Below are 19,433 nucleotides of genomic sequence, written 5' to 3' on the forward strand. Positions count from 1 at the left end.
CCACCGATGATTTGAATGGAGACTAACAGGTCTGCTACCGCGATGGTCGGCGCAACCGTAACAAGCACCGCCCAGAGGCGTCGCATCGCCCCATGGTTTCCCCCCGCGGAAAGATGTCGTCAATTTTTTCCTGTCTTCTCAGTTATTTCCTTTTACCTCATACCTCATGCCATTTCTGCCCCAACCACTCCTTTTTGCGCTTTCTCCTACCTTTGCCATTCATTCCGCAATCACTCTCCAATACTCGTACGCCTCGACTGCAGTCCTTCCCCTCAATCTCTCCCTGCACTCTGATCGTCTTTAGCTCCTCGCTTTTCTCGCTCTAACTCTTCCTTCTACCTTTCTACTCCCCCGTCTCTCTCTTTCCTCCGATGCTTTACCCCTCAACATGTTCTCTTCGGTGGTTGCACTGCAACGTAATACGGAGCACAGAATTTGACGTACGTTTTGACGTACACTAAATGAGGCGAAACATTTAAGCTGAAGCACAATAAGGACAACTAATTCGAAAAGTGCAAAGGGATAGATAGAGGGTTAAAATAGATGCTAGCGTGAGTTGTGCGAGTGGCATACGCTGCAATTACAAAGATTCCTCCAAAACCTGCATCCAAAGCGTAGTGAGTGCGATAAAAGGGGAACTCACACACTCTCCTTTACGACCCTACGTCACGGCAAAAGACTCGGATATCTACGGCGAAATTTTGTCCCTTGAGTGAAACACAATTGTTTTCTTTTCAAAGGCAGATCCCCATTTGCACTTTGTCAGTGAAAGGCAAGGTTGCCGGTTCCTGTGAATTGCTGACACTAATTTGAAGGTTCTATGTACATGTCCCTGATACGTCGACCTTGCTGGGTGATGTAGTAACGACCACGTGACAAAGGAATCTTGTGAAAGACAACGTGTGCTGAATTCCCAAACAGACGCACATGCCTTACCTTGCGCAATCGCTTGGGCGTGCCTGTTCCCTTCCATATTTCTATAGCTTTGGGCAACCAACCAAGTTTCCAAAGTAATCTACAAACAATAGGCAATTGATGCTTGGCCTCACTTCCAAATTTTGTGTCAAACACCGTGGACGCTGTGCAAGACAACCCGTCGCCCGTCTTCTTTCGTTGTTTTTCCGTGACTCCGCTCCCTTCCACCATAGTTTTTACTTTTTTTTTTGCCCAGGGGACAACCCGGACCCGCTTGCTCGAAGCTCAATAAGACAGACGTTTTGGCAGTATAATGTTATTGACCGACTCATTCGGGGTCTTAACTGCCCTAGGCTACAAGACGCTTTCCGGAAACTTATAAGACAGCGAATCAGAGTCTCAATAAGGATGCGAAAAGACTGAGAACTAGCCTGCCCCGAGCAGTCTAGTTCACAGATTTATGATGGCTTGGCTAGCGATTCCATCGCTAATTTCAACCTCCATACAGTGAAAAAACCAGCGAAGAACCCGTGCAAGTCGCAAAACATCCGTGACGGCAGCCCAGTCGTCAGCCTCGACGGCTTGGAACAAATGCCTGTTCACATAGATCTGAGGCGCTGGGGAGAGCGTGGCGGGACAGGGCAGAGAGGTTCCCGGGAAAGCCGCCAGCGGTAGAGGCCTACCTGCCGCGTTTCTGTCGTTTCCACCTTTTTGTCAGTTTCCTACGCTCTTGCCATAGCTTGGCTATGTAGCGGTCCACCTTTGGATGCATCTCCGTCCGAGCAATCTTCTGACTGTGTCTTGGGTGCGCCTCTTTGATTGCTTCCGACCATTCAACGATGTCCTGTATGTGCTCTTTTTCGTCGCTTGCTATCCATTCCTCCCTGAACTTGGCCCAGTCTGTTATTTTGGCCGTCCCTAGAAAGCAGCGGAATTTTGCTGTAGTGATAGACGCGCGCATTATGCAGTGGTCACCCCCGGGGGTTTTCATTGTGTTGGTATAGGTGACATTTTGTTCCGAGTAACTTGTCATTGTTAGGTCAGGGCCTGTCTCTTGTTCCCACCTGACCTAACCTGGTGGGTTCTGTGGGATCGTTGATATGCTGGACCCCGTGCACTTCCATGGCTTCAGCCAGCTTTTTGCCTTTGGGAGTATCGTAGGTGTAGTGCCAAAATGTATGTTGTGCGTTAAAGTCTTCCATTATCAAAGCCTTGTCGCTCTTCGGGAACTGCCTTGTCTCCCAGAAGAAGTCGTCAAAATCTTCGTTGTATTTGCTCGGAGAGCTGTATACATTGAGAATAAAGATGCTCTTCTTGGCCCGTTTGTTTGGTATTATTTCAATAAGGACTGCTTCTGGAGACGTTGTTTTCAGTTCATGTCTTATCACTGTGACGTCCTTCCGAACGTAAGCGACAGCTCTGCTAGTCCCCTCGATCCTGTCATAGCCCTTTATCTTTACGTTGCTACTTACTTCTTGCAGGCATAAGACGTCTGGTCGAATCAGTGCGGTGTCTATGAGGTGTTCGAGTTACAATTTCTTTTTGGCCAGGCTGCAGCAATTTCATTGTCAAACCTCGAGGCGTTCTTGTTGTCTGGGCTCTTTATTCCGCATTGTGGTCAGATTCTTCCGTGCCTGTCGCAGAGTGCATATTTTTCCGTGCCTGTCGCAGAGTGTTATAGGTCCATATCCAGCGCTTGGTGCTTGCCATTGTGTTGGTTCCCTTGTGGTCGTTACGTTTGAGTGAACTGCCGGACATGTTGTTCTGCAAGTACAATATCCGTGTTAGAAGGGTTTTTTGCATATTCATTATGAACCTTATTGCTTGCCCAGCTTGACGTGCTGGCGCCATCTGTTTAGATGGAGTCGAGGTAAAATGCCCGCTTCATGTTCATGCAGTCGCTAGTTCGAATCTCCGTAGGCGCGTTGGATTTTTTAAAACACTGCCTTTAGCGCTTTTGAGTACTGAAAACCAATATTTCAGCACAGGAAACGCCACAAACTCACGAAGAATTTCCAAACGACGTACAACCCAAGTCGCTCCCAGCCACGCTCCCAATCACGGTAGCATTACCGGTAGTTACGGTCTGCTATAACTCTTAAACCGAGCCTTCCCGGTACGGTCCGGTAACGGGTACCGCGTACTGTACCGGAACCGTTTTTCCGGTCAGCTATAACTCTTCATTATCGTGACTTTTACCCTAGCGTCCCGAGAGACGGCAAGGCGGGTACTTCGGCGCATCATTAGTACATGCTCACCGCCAGTGACCCTTCCATTGAATAAATACATTCATGTACAGTATCACTCGCGAGCCAAACGTTGCAATTTCCTGGTGTTACCAACAGATGTCACGCCAGAGGAACGAACGCGGTAATATTGCAATCTTCTTAAAAGAACCTCTATTGTCACGACGGAAATGGTAGGGGAAGAGCATCAAGGATGGGCGGGGGAAAGACGAGGACTTATGTAGCAGGGGCCGCAGAATACTATCGTCTTTTCACTACATTTGCAGGGAAGTAAGCAGATAAGCGTCCATTTTTTTTTTTTTGCTAAAGCCGCTACGTAGTGGTCATGCCCGCAGCCTTGCGCCAGTTACGCCGGGCGGTCTCCGCGAGGTGCGCGCTCCCGTGCGCTCGGGGTTTTCGTCTACGCCGGGCGTGTTTGTTTCGGCCTAAGCAGCTTTGCTGTTAAAAGCGAACCTTTTCTTCTATTTCCTTTCTATTTTGCACTTACTGCGGCACGTAGATGGTGTATGTGTAACATTCTGCAACAGAACGAGTGTGCCTTCAAGTGAAATTACATCTACGAGAAATTTTTCTAGAACTTTTTATCGAGATTTTGTGCGGGCTTTAGGGATTACTAGAATGAACTTTCAACTTGTCAGCGTCCGAACAATGAACTACTGATGCCACGCGCACAAACATGCTTGCGCCATCTTTTACAGGAATCTATTAAGTCTGTGTTCACACAAGTTGGAGCACTGTGCACCGGTTTTTAAACTATTAGAAATAAGGCACTTGCCATAAATGGCTAATAAAAGCGAATAAAACGCACAAAAATATGGATACACAAAGGCAGTACCAATCGTAGCTTTTCGTTTTTTGAAAAAATAGGGAGTGCCGTGCGAGATACCTTCACTTTGCGCCTGAATTAGGGACACGAAATTTACTCACCGGTGCTAAGACTTCAGGCTGAATTTGTGGCTCGAGAACTGACTGGAAGGAGAAAAAATGGGACATTATTTGAGTTACTCAGGAAATTGAGCATTAAGATATACTAGCTTCAAAGTTTCCCGCTTCAGTCGTGTGACTTGTCGACCAAATATATCTTCTTAAGATAATATTGTAGACTGTGAAAGGGCAATACACGTGTACAACAATGCCAAGAGTGTGAGGAAGGAGATTAAAGTTTTTATGGTTCACAAATAACAAAAATGGCTGGTTCTTTGCTTGCTTCGCTTAAGATGTAACTGAAACAAGCCACTCATACGCAGCACGGTTACGTAATCTTCTTTCTTTTCTCGCATGAAACCCCTCACGTTGCTCCGACCCCCTCCTTGTCCCCGTGAATAACAGAAATTGCGGTTGCTCAATTTGAATAAATTTCTTCTTGCTCACATATCTAGTGCTCGATTTTCTGGGGATATGTTATTCCCATTACTATTCAAAAAGTTCGAGGGAACATCCTTTTGTTTGTGCTTACTTTACCTCATGTTTTTTCAAAACTATTTTTAACCTAATTTTGTATGCTAACACAAAAACCAATTGTAAGTTAGTTGTTAGAAGATTTCAGCTACAGTCAATTATGTATTTATGCTTGCCCATAAATATGGGGAATGTTGTTTACTTGCAGAACAAAGTCGGCATGAACGAAGGAAGCCGCCAGTTTTACCGGTTTGTGAAGGTTTTGGCCATATATACTTCTTGATCGAACGTTCCGGCCAGCTGTATCATGAGGCAGACAGACAGACATTTTCGTGTTTAGGTAGGCCAAGGAAGGTTATTATAATTAAAAACAAATTGGGTGTCTTTACGCCAAGAATCTGCACCTGGACTGTGCGGCGCGCCGTTGTGGAGATCTCCGGTATATTGTACGCCATTCTGATAAATAACTTTACTTGCGCCTAATTCTAGACACAGGGGCGTTTGAGTATTCACATCGACTGCAAAACGAGGCCATCGGTGGGAATAAGCCCACGTTTTCAAAAAAAAAAAAAAAGCTTGAGTAGCACAACGCACTTCCCAACAGGTCACTATGGCGATTGACTGCCCATAAACACAAGTTAGTTATTCTCTTCCATAGCTCCTTTTCTTGCGTATTTAAAGGGGCCCTGCAGCACTTACCATCGACTACTAGGGATGTATTTCGGGGTAAACTCTATTGTCTCAGCAATATCCTCCCGCAAGAATTATGAAAATCCGTTCAATGTCACCGAAAGTACGCGCGATGAGAAATCACGCATAAGCGTTCCATCTCCATTGGACCGCGGACAACGCGACGAAAGCTGCGGCTCTCTCCCGGAGAGGGGTGCGGCTCGCGGCGTTATCTTCCGCCACCTTCGATACATCAAAGGCCGGGGAGCTTTCGCCTTTTCTCCGCAACATGGAGGGGTCAATTTCAGGTCGGGCGCCACAAAAAAGCAGGCATGAGTGCCTGCTTGCAAGCGCGCACTCGGGCTGGTAGGGCGTTTTTGAAGCAATAAACGTTTGTTGTCGAGGATTCTGGTTTAAAGGGAGGTATTGAGCTCATCACACAAACTCCGCGCGCACTCAAAACACAAAAGAAACGGCAAAACTGTGCCTACAGGTTCAAGCATAGAACAGGTTCGTGCACAGCGCCGACGACGGCGGATCGTCACAGGAAATGCGAGAAATTAGCCGCGAAGTTGACCAGCGACAGCCGACCGGACAGCCATGTCCTCAATGACGTCGTTTACGCTGTGCCAGGGGTGCATAATGAGGAGAACTGAAGAGAGCGCGATTGGTTTTTCCAAGTCTTCGCACTTACCGCTTCACGTGCACGTGTTATACTTGGCTCAGTTATTCCTGGCAGTGTAAGCTAAACGTCGCGCAGGTTTACTGGCACTGCTCAAGGAGTGTTGCAGGCTCCCTTTATGAAAGTTTTTTTAGATGCGACGCATCTCTAGTTCTCGGGCTTGTCCCTCCTGCGTCGTCGTCGCGGCGTTCGTCCGCATCCCTCCTCCGTTCTTCTCTCCCGCAGCTGTGTCCAACACTCTCACTCCGGCTCATTACATACCACAGCTGGCGTGCTTGTTTGGCGCGCGCTTCTCTGCGTTAACAACTGTTCCGGTGCTCGCAAGTGCGCGCATGCGCGACTCTCCTCCGTTGTCTCCTCTCCTTCAATCGCTGTGAATATAAAGCGGGTATCGCGCCACGGCGGTTCAGTCAAGCGCTCGCTCTCGCACTGACGTAACCTTGCTTTGACTACTTCGTTGAACCCCCCGATGCGTCGCATCACACCAGGGTTCCCCCGCGGGAAGATGGCCGTAATTTTTGTGTTTCGGAGCTTGCTTACTAAAAAAATTACACCATCTTCCCATGGGGAACCCTGATGAGGATGCGAAGCATCGTGGCGGTTCCGTGTGGTTCCATTGTGTTGCCGTTATGTTGAGTGATCTGGTTTTTACTAGCGCCAGAGGGAATTCCGCGTCCGGGTCCACACCGGTGGCAAAGGCACGCAAGTGCTGTTGTGTTACGGTGAGTAGGCGGTGGTTCTCGAGGCGCCGAAACTCGACCATCATGTTCTTGTCGATGTTGTCTCTGTGGTAGAATCGGTAGTCTCCGTCAGCTTTGGTGAGGTAAAGGTTGTTGACATTGGTGCACGGGCTGAGAGCAATGTACACGCCCTCCTCTTCGCAGCTTTGTCTTCTCGTTCTTATTCTTCTTCGGCGGTTCCCCTACGGAAAGACGACGACGGTGGTTGAACGCGAACCTATCTCGTGATGGATTCTTTGGTTGGCCAATCCCTAGGGGCATCCTGCCACAATCAGCATCAGAGGCGCTGCGGACGGGGCTGGTTGAGCTGCAAGGCGCGTGGCGCTTCCCGCCATAGTTTTCCCACTGGAAATTCAGCATCCCCCTCTAAAGTTTTCAGTTCGTCGTTTCCGTTGACATTCAGCCTCGCGTGCCTTCGTTGTAGCAGTAGCTTCTTGACGTAGTTTGAATGAGTCAAGGACATAACGCGCGTTCGTAGCACTTGCTCCTGTCCCGGGTTTGTAGCGTAGTTGGAAGAGCACCGCGTACCTCCCGTTGCGGCCAGAGAGGCGTGGGATCGAAACCGGGCGCCGCTAACTATTTCTTTTTTTTATAGTGTAGTATCGCGGAGCTGTGGGTGTAAGGAGGAGAGTTGCGCATGCGCAGTGAGCGTGTGGACGGGGCCGCCATCAACGACGCAGGACAAGGCGAGCCTAAGAAATGCTCCGCATTTAAAATTCAGACGGTTATTATGAGATCAGGAGATGCCAACGACGCAGTGAAGGGGACAAGTGGACAAAATGAAAGAGATGGGAAACAATGATTTGATTTCCTCGCCCCGTTCATACGAAATACGAGACGCACTGGCGTCTATAGAGAAATAGTGCCAAAATTTAAAAGTGCAAGCAAATAAATAAAATACTTTTTTTCACGTGTTATAAAAAGAATATTCGAAACACTATATTTCAGATTTAAGTGTACCAGCTACAGTACAGCTACAATGTGTATACTCAGGAGCAACGATACCTGAAGACCTCATGTGCAACCAAAATATCCGTAGCGCTCGCTCTACCGCTGAAAGTACGTTACTCGTAAAGTTCGAAGTGTACTTAACACTACTGAGGCGGGAATTTGAATTGGAAAGCATTATATTTGAAACTTATCAGAAGTGAGCAATTTGGGGAAGTGAGCGGGGGCGAAGACGGCGGCTAGATTCATTTTTCAAAGTAGCCCCACAGTGATTGTCTAACACCAATGTTACGAGAAATAAGTTTACGCCCCCCGTCTCTTCTTCACCCACATAACCTGTCTAAAGTTCCTTTTTGCTTTCCTAAAATGTACTTAACATTGATGCATCGCCGTACCCAATTCTACGACAAGTCTCTTGCCTACGAATTAATCACGGATGCGGACATGTGACTATATATGTATACTCGTTTTTGCAACCATAAAACACTGAAATGAATTACCAGAGGCGATATGTCATACCTAAACTTCACAACATTTTCATGCCAATGTCGTAAATATTTCTCTCAGCACTGCCTAATGAACTCTTTTTTTTCTTTTTTACTGTCGGTTGCTTTTTATAATAAGAAATTGGGATGGTGTGATGTATATTGCAATTTGACGTGTAATATGTAAGCTGTAGGGTGTAGTAATGCGTAGTGGCCTGTTATACGCTTTAAGTTAAACATGGCGGTCTTTGTGCCAGATTTTGTACCCCACCTTTGTAATGTCCAAATAGGGCAACAGTACATGCACATAATAAACAGCACCAACAATAATCAATCAATCAATCAATCAATCAATCAATCAATCAATCAATCAATCAATCAATCAATCAATCAATCAATCAATCAATCAATCAATCAACCAATCAATCAATCAATCAATTAATCAATCAATCAGTCAATCAATCAATCAATCAATCAGTCAATCAATCAATCAATTAATCAATCATGTTTATTTAGTAGGACCAGCAACATACGCGCGGCCTTAGTACTGGCGCACAGAGAAATACAAGGTAAAAAAATTCACGCATCTCCACGAAGTGAATCATGATGTGAGGGCGAAGCACTGGGAATCGTTCTTACCGTAAATCACCCGTAAAAGGGCTTACTGCTTCTAAAAAAAATTAATTCAATCCAATACAATTAAATTTAATACAATCGGGTAAAGTTAATTTAAATCCAATCCAAATTCAATCCAATCCAGTCCACTGCTCCTCGCGCATGCGCAGCACGGCTCTCCAGGATCTCTCTCTCTCTCTCTCTAACCTTTTGTGAACCTTTATTTTTCTCTTGTTAACCTTTTGTGAACATTTTGTTCACAGATGTTTCGATTTGCACGGTTCTGTGCTGTGAGCACGGACGCCGGACGCCGGACAAGCCGTGGCCTCAAGGTGCTTCGCCCCTGAAAGATTGTAAGATTAACGGAGACAAGACGCGACAGAGTAAAAGTGGAAAGGATAAGAGAAAAAAGAGTAAAACAGAACTTTTAAAGCGTATATTGACAATCTGAAAAAATAAGGAGCAAAGAAACATGGACACTGCATATAAGCAGAGTATACATCAAAACCACTCCGAAACATTGAATAATATTGTTACGAACAAGTCGACAATTCCCGATGTCGCACCATCGACGTCGACGAGGAACTGCCTGACGACGCGCAGCCGGTGCGAGCTCGGCGATAGCCGCCATCTACATAGTGTAAAATACATCATCCGCATCTCGTGGTTCATGTCCTGCGCCACGTAACAATATACTACCTACAATGACCACAAGAAAATAGACATAATAAAACAGAACGTGATAAACGTTGAACCTCGTTAATTGGAACTCCGAGGGGATATAAAATCTGTTCGAAATAGCCGGAGCCCGGAGTAGCGGGATTCCCTTTGATTGGCGTACAGCGCACGCTACCAGTATTAGAAACGCATACACGATAAAGTAGACAGTATTGCACGTCGTTTATTGATTGATTGATTATAAGGTTTAACGCGCCGGCGCTACTCATGCGATGAGACGCGGCGTAATGGAGGGCTTCAGAATAATTTTGAACACCTGGGGATCTTTAACGTGCGCCTAAGTCTCGACCACACGGGAGTTTTCGCTTTTCGCTAGCGCACGTCCTGAGGTGTGCACTTTCAAAAATTATGTACTGCGAAAGTATGGAACTGTCGTCAGTTCGAGATGCGAAGCCGAAGAAGCAGGCGCGCACTTCTTGATTACGATCCACAGTGCAAGTAGCAACGCCGGCAATATGCAACCCCAACTCTACAAAGAGCATGCACGGGCATGAAAGCAGCTGCCCTCCAACATTGGGCGAATACAGTGGGCCCGAACCGACCATCGCACGCAGCGCAAATCGTTCCATGCTTCTCCTCAGCGGATCACGCTAGGTGGCCGCTTGATGCGAAGGCATTCCTCGTCGGCTCCTCTTTTGGACACCTGTCTTGCCGTTTGACAGCCAATCACGTTGCCAGTTTGTGCAACAAATGAACCGGCAAGTCACACGGCTTCCGAGGACACCAACATCCTTGCCGTGGCCCACCGCAACGGTACGTTACCATTATTCAGGAATCTACCACGCTACTTGTTTTGTTAGGCCTGACAGGCCTAGGGAAGTGGCCGTCGCTGCCGGCGCAACACCTGTAAGCGGCCGCGCAAGCTTCGGCGCATCGCCGCTCAGCGGAATAAATCAGCATAGAAAACGCCGTATAAGTAGTGAATGTCGACCCCGGGAAGCCATAGCAGCCCCGCTGGGCTACAGTTGGTCACCGATAACACGCCTTGCGCGACCAAGTACGTGCGTTGACTGGACCGATGAGCACCTCGAGCGCAGTGCGAACACCCAATCAAGAGAAGCGTTCCCCGCATCGCCCGCCACCAGCTTCGCCTATCCTAGATACTGATGTCAAAATCGTCCTGCGCACCCCCGAGAAGGACTCGCACTCTCGTCGGTAACGCAATCGTCCCTAGCCGACGAAATACAGGCCCAAGCGTGGGTGGCGCCGAACCGTGAAGATCAGATTAGGATACACAACGCCGCGAATTATCTTATAAGCACACCGAAATACCGTGTGGCCCAATACGCCTAAATCAAGTTTCCTGTGCTTCAAGGTGAACGATACGAAATAGCTTCTCATGTGTCCGCGCCAGCTAATACTACCACAGGAGTCGTTTTCGGTGTTCCGGAGGACGACAGCCCGGAACAAGTGTTGGAGAGTATTTTCAGTTATAACCCGAGATTACCAATTCTTGACGATAAACGCCTCAACACCTCCAACAAGGTGCAAATTTTGTCCGATAGCCAATAAGTCACTTTCTCGGTGCGATACAGGGCAGCGACGTACCGGGGCAAACCTTTTTGTCAGAAGACGAAGGCATGTGCGGTCTGCTGGCAAGTGGGGCATCTCCAAGGTGTATGCCCGAATCGAACATCAGGACCCCCCCCCTCGGTGCTTTAGCTGTGGCGGGATGAATCCCGCTGAAAACCACCCCTGTAGCCCCCGTTGCGTAGTGTGCGAGGGTCCTCGCGTTACGGGCTCCGCGGACTGCCCCCGACGCTTCCTGCCCGACAGTGACCCCCTCGTACGCTCAGGTTGTTTCAGATGAAAGAAAACTGCCCAAGACTCTGGACGACGGGCCCGCCGATTTACCTAGACTTCACGACGCAACCAGCACCGACCACTCCGAGCGCCAAACTCGGGCTCCAAAGATCGAGGGATGATTTTTCGTGATGAAGGGAAACCAGCGAAGTCCCGAGCCGAACACAAGCCTCGGAAACTGCCGCCCCAGAAAAACGAGTACAAGGTGAGATACTCGAGCGCCCTCTCACGCAACTCGTCAAAACCCACCTCACCACCTTTTGTTCCTTCTCCCGAGATTATTCAAGAAATTTCCACCTTTCGAGTGGAAATTGCCATTCGCCAAGAAAATGCGACTCTCCGCCAGGAAAATAAATCCCTGAGGTTCCAGATCGCTGTCGAGCCCTCGTCCACTAACCCTCCCCCGCCGAAGCGTAAAGCCACATCCGACGACCCCCGCACGCCACCCTCTAGCCTGGAAGAACCGGTCGACCAGCAATTTGCCTGTATGGAAATGAATTGCCAGAAAGCACTGCTGGAGCAAAAAACCGAATACACCAATTTACATCAAATGCTTCTGGCTAGCCTAACCGCCCTACAGGCAAACATTGAGGCTGTGCGCTCGGAAATGTGCTCTTTTAATCAAGACATTGTCCGCAATATAAGCAATCCCAAGACGTTTGCCCCCGCTATGAATCCGCACTATGAATAGCCGGTCGAGCAACTACGTTGAGGTCATTTGCATCTGGCCGTAGAATTGCAGGGGCTACAGCCAGAAACGCGAAATATTGCAGATGCACACCCAATCGCAGGATACATCGCCGGAAGTTATAGCCTTCACGAAACCGACATGATGGTTAAGCTCACTGGGTATAAAGCATTTCAAAGTTCTAATGATACCAAGACGGTGATCCTAATTCAGCGTAATGTCCCCGCCGAAAGAATCCAATTCGACAGTGTAGACATCCCACATGATCTAGTCCCCTTATACCCCACTAAACGAACTGGCACTCGAATTTATATTCTGAATTTTTACAGCAATCCTAAGGCACACGGACACAATTTCAATCTCCTTTTCTCTCTTATCAGAAATGAAATCGGACACCACGCACTCGTCATTGCAGGAGACTTTCAGGCACCTCACACAGCGTGGGGCAACCCGGATTGCACAAAACAGGGCAGATCCGAGATGCACACACCCTCAAGATACTCTTACTGCTCATTAAACAAAATAAGGCATATACACAATTCCTCGTGCAGTTTAACAAGCTATCGAACCCAGACTATGGGTCTGATAAAACGTATAGCTACCCTGTGTCAGGGCTTACGAGAAAAGGAGAGGATACGCTTGATCCAAGCCTTCGTCGTGAGCCGGATCACGTACTCTCTTCCGTACCTCCACGTCAGCGCTACTGAACTTGAAAAAATCAACTGCCTCATTTAAAAAGCTTACAAAGCGGCGCTGCAACTGCCCCTGCACACATCCATTCCAGATTCCAACATCTAGGGGTGCACAACACGGCAGGAAAACCAGTAAAAACGCACCTTTCTGCTCAAACACCCCGTCAGCGACTATTCCTACAAGATTACACATTCTTGGCAGACGTGGCCTTAATATCCCCACAGGATTAAACCGCATATTCCCCATTCCACATACCACCCATGCTCAACTCGTAGTTCGGTCCCTACCCCGCAATATGCATCCAAAATATAACGTGGCCAAAGAACACACGGAACAAGCACTGGAGAGGCGTCTTCAATCCACCCAGATATCCACTGCGTGAACACTAATGAATACCGCCACGATGACGCATATGCGATAGCCGTGATCAACAGGCCCGACACTCCTCCCATCAACTCCCTCATGGTGAACACCCCTCATCCCGCAGTGGCGGAGGAAGCGGCAATAGCGCTAGCGCTGTCACACAGGCCGACCCCCGCGACTATAATATCAGATTCTAAAACGGCCGTTCGGAATTTCGGTTGTGGCGCTATTTCGCCAATCGCCCTCAATATCCTGGCAGGAAATTCCCCAACCACCCCGGAGAACTAATTCGGACCCCGGCTCATGCCGGCCTCTAGGGAAATGAGGCAGCCACCTCATCGCTCGAGGACTTACAATCCGAGCGGGCCGCAGCCTCGTTCCCTACCATGGGGCCAGATCTGCAGGGGCAGACTGACAACTTACCACAACATTGTCAGTCATTACCGCATTGTCAGCTGCAACTATACCCCTCGCAATTCTGAGCTCACCTACGCGCAGGAATGCACCTGCGGACTCCTCAAGACTCGCACTCTCCCTTGCCTAGCGGTACTGCACCACATCCACCCCTCCCTTTAGCCTTCTCTCAATTTTTCTGCCTGTGGCACACGTTCCACTGTACCGCACTCCATGTTCGGGGGCCCTAATGACCCTTTCCCTCTGATTTCCTCCGACGAGCAGTGGGAGGGGGCGCTGGTTAGCTCTGACCTTGGGACCCAACTCTCCCTTGTGGACAGGGCACGCTATAGTCACCGCAAGGCTAACGCCTGCGGCCACACTGACTTCCTAAACGTACTGCAAATAATAAAGCTGTTTTTCTCTCCTTCACCTCAGCGTGCATGCGCGGAGGCGAAACATGCGCGTACACTGAATGAGAAGCATGAAGTGTACGCGGAGCAAGCACGCGGTTACGGGCTTGGGAAGCTGCCGAGGCTAGTGGAGGATTAAACTTTGCCCTTCGGATTTGAAATATCGGGAAAAGTAGTCTTCGTGGACGAGAAGTAATGTGCGAATTAACAGTGGCAGGTGTTTGAAGTTCGAATTAGCGGGAGGTTTCTCCCTTTCAAATACACGTCTCTCTGCCGAGGCCAATGGGCCAGTTGAAATTATCCGTTGGTTAAAATTATGTGACTTCGAATCGACGAGCTTCGACTGTAATTACATCCCAGAGATTTAAAAGAACACGTACATAATGCAGGCAGATTTGTAAAGTTAGAACAGCAAGCCTTGACATGAACGAAAAAAAATTCCCTTGGCAGCATACTTTGCAGATAGCATGACAAAATATGAAGAAAGCAGCGTAAGAGCAGTGGAGCTGCAAGTTGAATTTCGTGAGACGGAACGGCGAAATATGCTATTTAGTTCTATGTAGGAGAAAAAGAGTGAGTGACTCAGCAAGTGGTATTTCTGCAGATGTCTGAATTGAACAGAAAGAGCGAGCTGTGAAAAATATCTGCGTTACCAGAACAGAAGTTTTGTGCGGTTTTTATTTACTTATTTATTTATTTGTACATGCTGCCACCCCCACTTGGTACTACGACAGGAGTGAGTATTAAGCAGAAAATTACAGAACAATTAAATAGACCAAAAGAGCAGTACATCAAAAACCACAATGAAGCAAATAAGGAAGCGCGAGTACATATTTCCAGCTGAAAGGAACGTATAGCACCAAAAAATGTTCCAGTGTTCAGCAGTGAAAGGCAAGCTTGATTATAGAGGTTTTACGCGCCCACGCTACTCAGGCTATGAGGCGCGCCGTAGTCGAGGGCTCCGGATTAATTTTGGCCACCTGGGGAACTTTAACGTGCGCCGAAATCTCGAACACATGGGCGTTTTCGCTTTTCGCCTCCATCAGAAAACCGGCCGCCGCGGCCGTGAATCGAACGCCGTCCCTGGGGTCAGCAGCACAACGCAGTTAAGGAAAAGAAACTAAAGTTGAATGTGTTGGTACGACAATGGTAAGGCTGGTTGTAAAGATGGTGATTGATTCCTGTATTAGACGGCGAGAAAAATATGATGTATTTATCATCTGACATGCGATGCGCTGAATGAAAAATCTTGCACTTTTCTGTCTAATGACGACGATGGTTGAACGTGAAACTTTCTCGTGACGGGTTTTTAGTTGGCAAATCCCGCACTGCGGGTATGCCCTACTCTGGAGGTACGCAACACATTTATTTTTTGCGTTTGGGCTGGGTTGTACGGCGCGAATCGGTACCTGTTGCTTGGCGTTCGCTTCGACCTATGGCTCGACAAAAGTGATAGTCAACAATCGACTAACCCAACCAATTCACCTTCTTTCATCCGTTCGTCAAGGGTGCCCATTATCACCATTCCTGTTTTGCTTACACCTGTAACCATTATGCATGCGCATAATAGAGGACAATAATGTTAGAGGGTTTACGCAGCGTCCTTCGAAGTGAAAATGTTAGCATACGCCGATGATGTCGCTTTATTTTGTACTGACAAGGCTAGAGTGGAGAATGCTCTTGCCATTACACAAGAATTTTGTGAGGTTTCAGGTGCGGCCCTGAATTTCGAGAAAAGCTGCGGATTTTGGTTGGGAGAATGACAAACCACACCAGATTGTTTCACCGGAATCAATAGGAATAGGGACCTAACTTACTTAGGAGTACCCCTCTCGCAGTTTCGCAATACTGACTCGCATTGGTCGGAGCAGGCGGTGAAGCTACAGCGCCAAGTTAACGACTGGCGGGGACGGCAGCTGTCCATCTTTTCCCGTGCTCGGCCGTGCAACACGTTTATTGTGACCCGAATTCTTTATGTCCTACAGGTGTTACATTGCTCACCACTCCAGATACAAGCTTATCACCGGATTTTTGCAACCTTTATTTGGTGTTCGAGCAGTGAGCAACTGCATCGTGATAACCTTTTTATTCCACTTGTGCGCGGGGGACTTGGGCTTGCTCACCTTTTCGTTTGGCAGCATCTTTCTCGTTTATTCTACTTTCGATATGTTCAACATCCTTTTTTGAAAGCTGTACTGCAAATACGTCTCACACATTTTCTCCCTGATATTTTTGAGTATTCGCTGTCTGTGGACGTAGCCCGAAGCCCGCGAGATTTCCTCAAAGAAGTGGTTGACACGTTTCGCTTCATACAGGCTCGGTTTAGCCTTGAGTACATATTTACTGCTTTGCGTGAGTCTATTTCTGATGCCCTCGTTTCTGGGCTTTTTCCCACACCCTTTTATCGTGTTCCGTACCTGCAGTGTCCGTACCAGGATGTCCTCAATAGAGTGCGTAAAATGTGTGTTTCACCAGGTGTTAAAACATGTTTCTTTATATTACACACTGGCACGCTCCCTGTTAAAACTTGGATGAAAGACCGCGGTCTGTTTATAGCTTGGTCGACAGACTGTCGGCTCTGTTCTCGACCAGAGACAACTGATCACGGCTTTGTAGACTACAACTGCACAGATGCTGTCTTTTTCTGGGACATTTTACAGTGAACGCTACGAAAAGACATGGATATTACGCCTATCTCTATCCGATTTTTGCCATTCGACTATCCTGGTGAACCGCCTTATGACATGTTTGTGTTGATTGGTTTGTACAGTCTGTGGCGATGCCACTTATGTGATAGGCATGCTGAGCCACTAAGATCAACTATGTCATATTTCCGATAAACTGTGGCATTTGTACATAATCTGTATAGTTCGCTTGACCAACCACCTGACTGGTTCCCTCTTTTGAACGCTTGTGTGTGTTTGCCTGAATTTTGATGTATATGCGCTTCTCATAACTTCAGTGTATTCTTTTGTTTGCTTGTGTTGCTCGTTCTGCAACATCTGAGCCTATCCTCCCAAGTAATAAAAAAAAGGTCGAAAGGGAGCAGTTGGATAGACGATGGCTTCAAGACGCCAGGGACCCACGCTCAAGTCGGGTAACGGGAAGCGTTTTAAAGACGATAATCTTTAGACGATAAAAGACGATAACCCAGAAATTTTGGTCTGTTTGTCTGTCTCTCTGTCTGTCTGTGACTCGATTCAGCTACCCGGCCAAAATAATACAAGGCCTGCGCAATAGCCTTATATAGTCACAGCGTAATCTACACGTCTAAGTCCGGTGTAATGTTCATACCTGTCAACGTTGTTGAAGAAGAACAAGACATTACGCAAATCATCATCATCATCATCATCACCAGCCTATCTACGCCCACTGCAGGGCAAAGGCCTCTCCCATTATTCTCCAATTACCTCGGTCCTGTGCCAACCGTGACCAATTTATCCCCGCAAACTTCTTGATCTCATCTGCCCATCTAACTTTCTGCCGCCCCCTGCAGACAACATAAGACAACAAATATAAGACAACAAATTAATACAGAAGTGATGTTTGCAGTGTTCCTTTATAACAAATCATACATGCTTGATTTTTGTGAAATTAAATACTTCATTAACTGCAGAAAAAAACTTCACTCCGCCGTTGCCTGCTGTCGCCCGCGCCACCATAGCTTCTGGCGCCATTTTAAGAAATCGACCGGCAGCAGTTACGAAAGGTTCCACTACATAGGTTCCACGTTCTGCTTGGAACGCACGTCGAGTAGGGCAACGTGGTTCTATAAACGCTGAAGTAGGGCGCCTCGATTCACGCGCGTCTCCGCCGTACGGCAGCGTTCGCATCGAAACACCTGGCCTGGAGCAGTGGAACGCGGTAAATTTAAAATGATCTTAGCAAACCTATGGCGTCTTTACCTTGAGAGGAGCGCGACGCAAGAGGAACAACATGAGAGGTGAGCAAGAAAGCGAAGGAAGGCATTTACTTGGCAAAGGTCGATAAAGACTATCGGCTTTTGTCGACATTTGCAACGAAAGGAGCAGATATACGGCCGTTTTTTTTTCTTTTATTTCACCCACGATCATTGATCATCCTCGCCCGAGAAAGTTGGCTTTCCTGCAGTACGTATTGGCGTACGACGGCAACAGTCAGGACACGAAAGCTTCGCTTTAAATAACAGTGTACAAATTTCGTCGAATGATTCAGTCGGCGCGTGCGTAGTGTCGGAAGTTCGAGGAAGGATAGGGCAAAGGAAGATGAAAAGTAGCGGTCATAACAATTACAAATAAATCTCATATATACCTCTCGATTTTATAGATGTCGCCCTGCTTGTGAGAGTTCCATACGGGACACGCGTAGCCAAGCACGGGACGAACCAGCGTTTTATATATTAGTAATTCAGTGCATTTTGGGGATTGGGAGAAAGGTCGCCTTAAGTAAACTAATTTTCTTATAAATTTTGGGCAGACAATGTTAATGGGCTGAGGCCAAGATAGATTGCTGGAAAGAGTAATGCCACGGTATTACTGCGATGCAGTATATGTCTAACACCTCCAGTTAACATTCAGGGGAAGCCGCTTTACTCGGCAGCGCTCTGCGGCTACGCTCGCCACCGCCGACCGCTTTATTCCAACTGCTATTCCCTTCTCCACCACCGATGCCTCTTTCACAAGTTGCGCTAGAGGGGGACAACGACAGTAGCGCTGTTATCACATGATTGCGGATAACACACAGAAGCGTGAATGGGCGTAAAAATGATCGAAAGCCGCCGCCGCCGTTGCCACCTGAAATTTCACCTCGCCGAGTAGGTGTGAATTGAAGAGCCACTTGCCCGGTTGGAACGAATGCGTGAGCCCGTAATTCATCTTCCACTTGAAAGTTTTTCCGAGCGACATTTTCGCCTGTGTATTTCGTGCCTAAGTAAGCGCCCATCCCGGGTTGCCCGTTTATGCGTGCACGGGTTGAGGTGGGGCGGGGGGAGAAGTGGGGCGTGCACACACACACACAGCTGGGCTCCATGCCGCTACTGATAATTCCTGTTGTGCAGGCTCGAGGTTTAAACGTGGAAGTCTCATGGCTCAACGCGTCCTGTCAGCTGTCCTCCGTAATCGAGCGGTTTCGGTCTGGGTTAGTGTGTTCCACAGTCGGTAAGATGCCTACGACGGGGGAGTGAAATGGACAACCACATTGAAGTACATAATAAAGGATACGCCGACCACAAGAGAAAATAAAACAATGACGTTTCGGCACCCCGAACGGGAGCCTTGTTCACACCCTCGCTTGGAGTGTAACAGCCTTGGAGTGTGAACAAGGATCCCGTTCAGGGGGCCGAAACGTCATTGTTTTATTTCTCTTGTGGTCGGCGTATCCTTCATTATGTACTGCAATGTCGTTCCCGACCAGACGGGCGTCCGTCGAAGCCTCGATTTGGACAACCACATGTTTGTCCACTGAAATGAAGCTGGAGGCCTTCCAGGTTTTAACTCGGTATGGGACGGCCGCATGACGTTCGCTTGGAGAAGTAAGAGCATCAATAGAAGGATCGTCAGCTCGAAGAGAAGCGCGGACGGACGCGAAAAGAACGGAAAGCAGCTTCTGCTGACATTGCTCCCTCAAGTTCCAGCTCGTCAAGTAGCTGCGAATTCTTCCCGGATGA

At 47.9% G+C, this 19,433-nt stretch overlaps 1 protein-coding gene across 2 annotated transcripts in view; it reads right to left on the reverse strand.

Annotated features, from left to right (window-relative positions):
* The window catches only part of LOC144173451 (uncharacterized), a 115,320-nt gene that overhangs the window by 21,910 nt on the left and 73,977 nt on the right, over positions 1-19,433 (reverse strand). For both annotated transcript variants that reach the window (XM_077701872.1, XM_077701873.1), the window contains exon 4: positions 4,089-4,130. In XM_077701872.1, the coding sequence (XP_077557998.1) occupies positions 4,089-4,130 (42 nt within the window). The remainder of the gene's footprint in view (positions 1-4,088; positions 4,131-19,433) is intronic.

This window comes from Haemaphysalis longicornis, unplaced genomic scaffold, assembly GCF_048455015.1.
Source record: "Haemaphysalis longicornis isolate Haplotype H1 unplaced genomic scaffold, Haemaphysalis longicornis Haplotype H1 scaffold_3, whole genome shotgun sequence".
NCBI lineage: Eukaryota > Metazoa > Arthropoda > Arachnida > Ixodida > Ixodidae > Haemaphysalis > Haemaphysalis longicornis.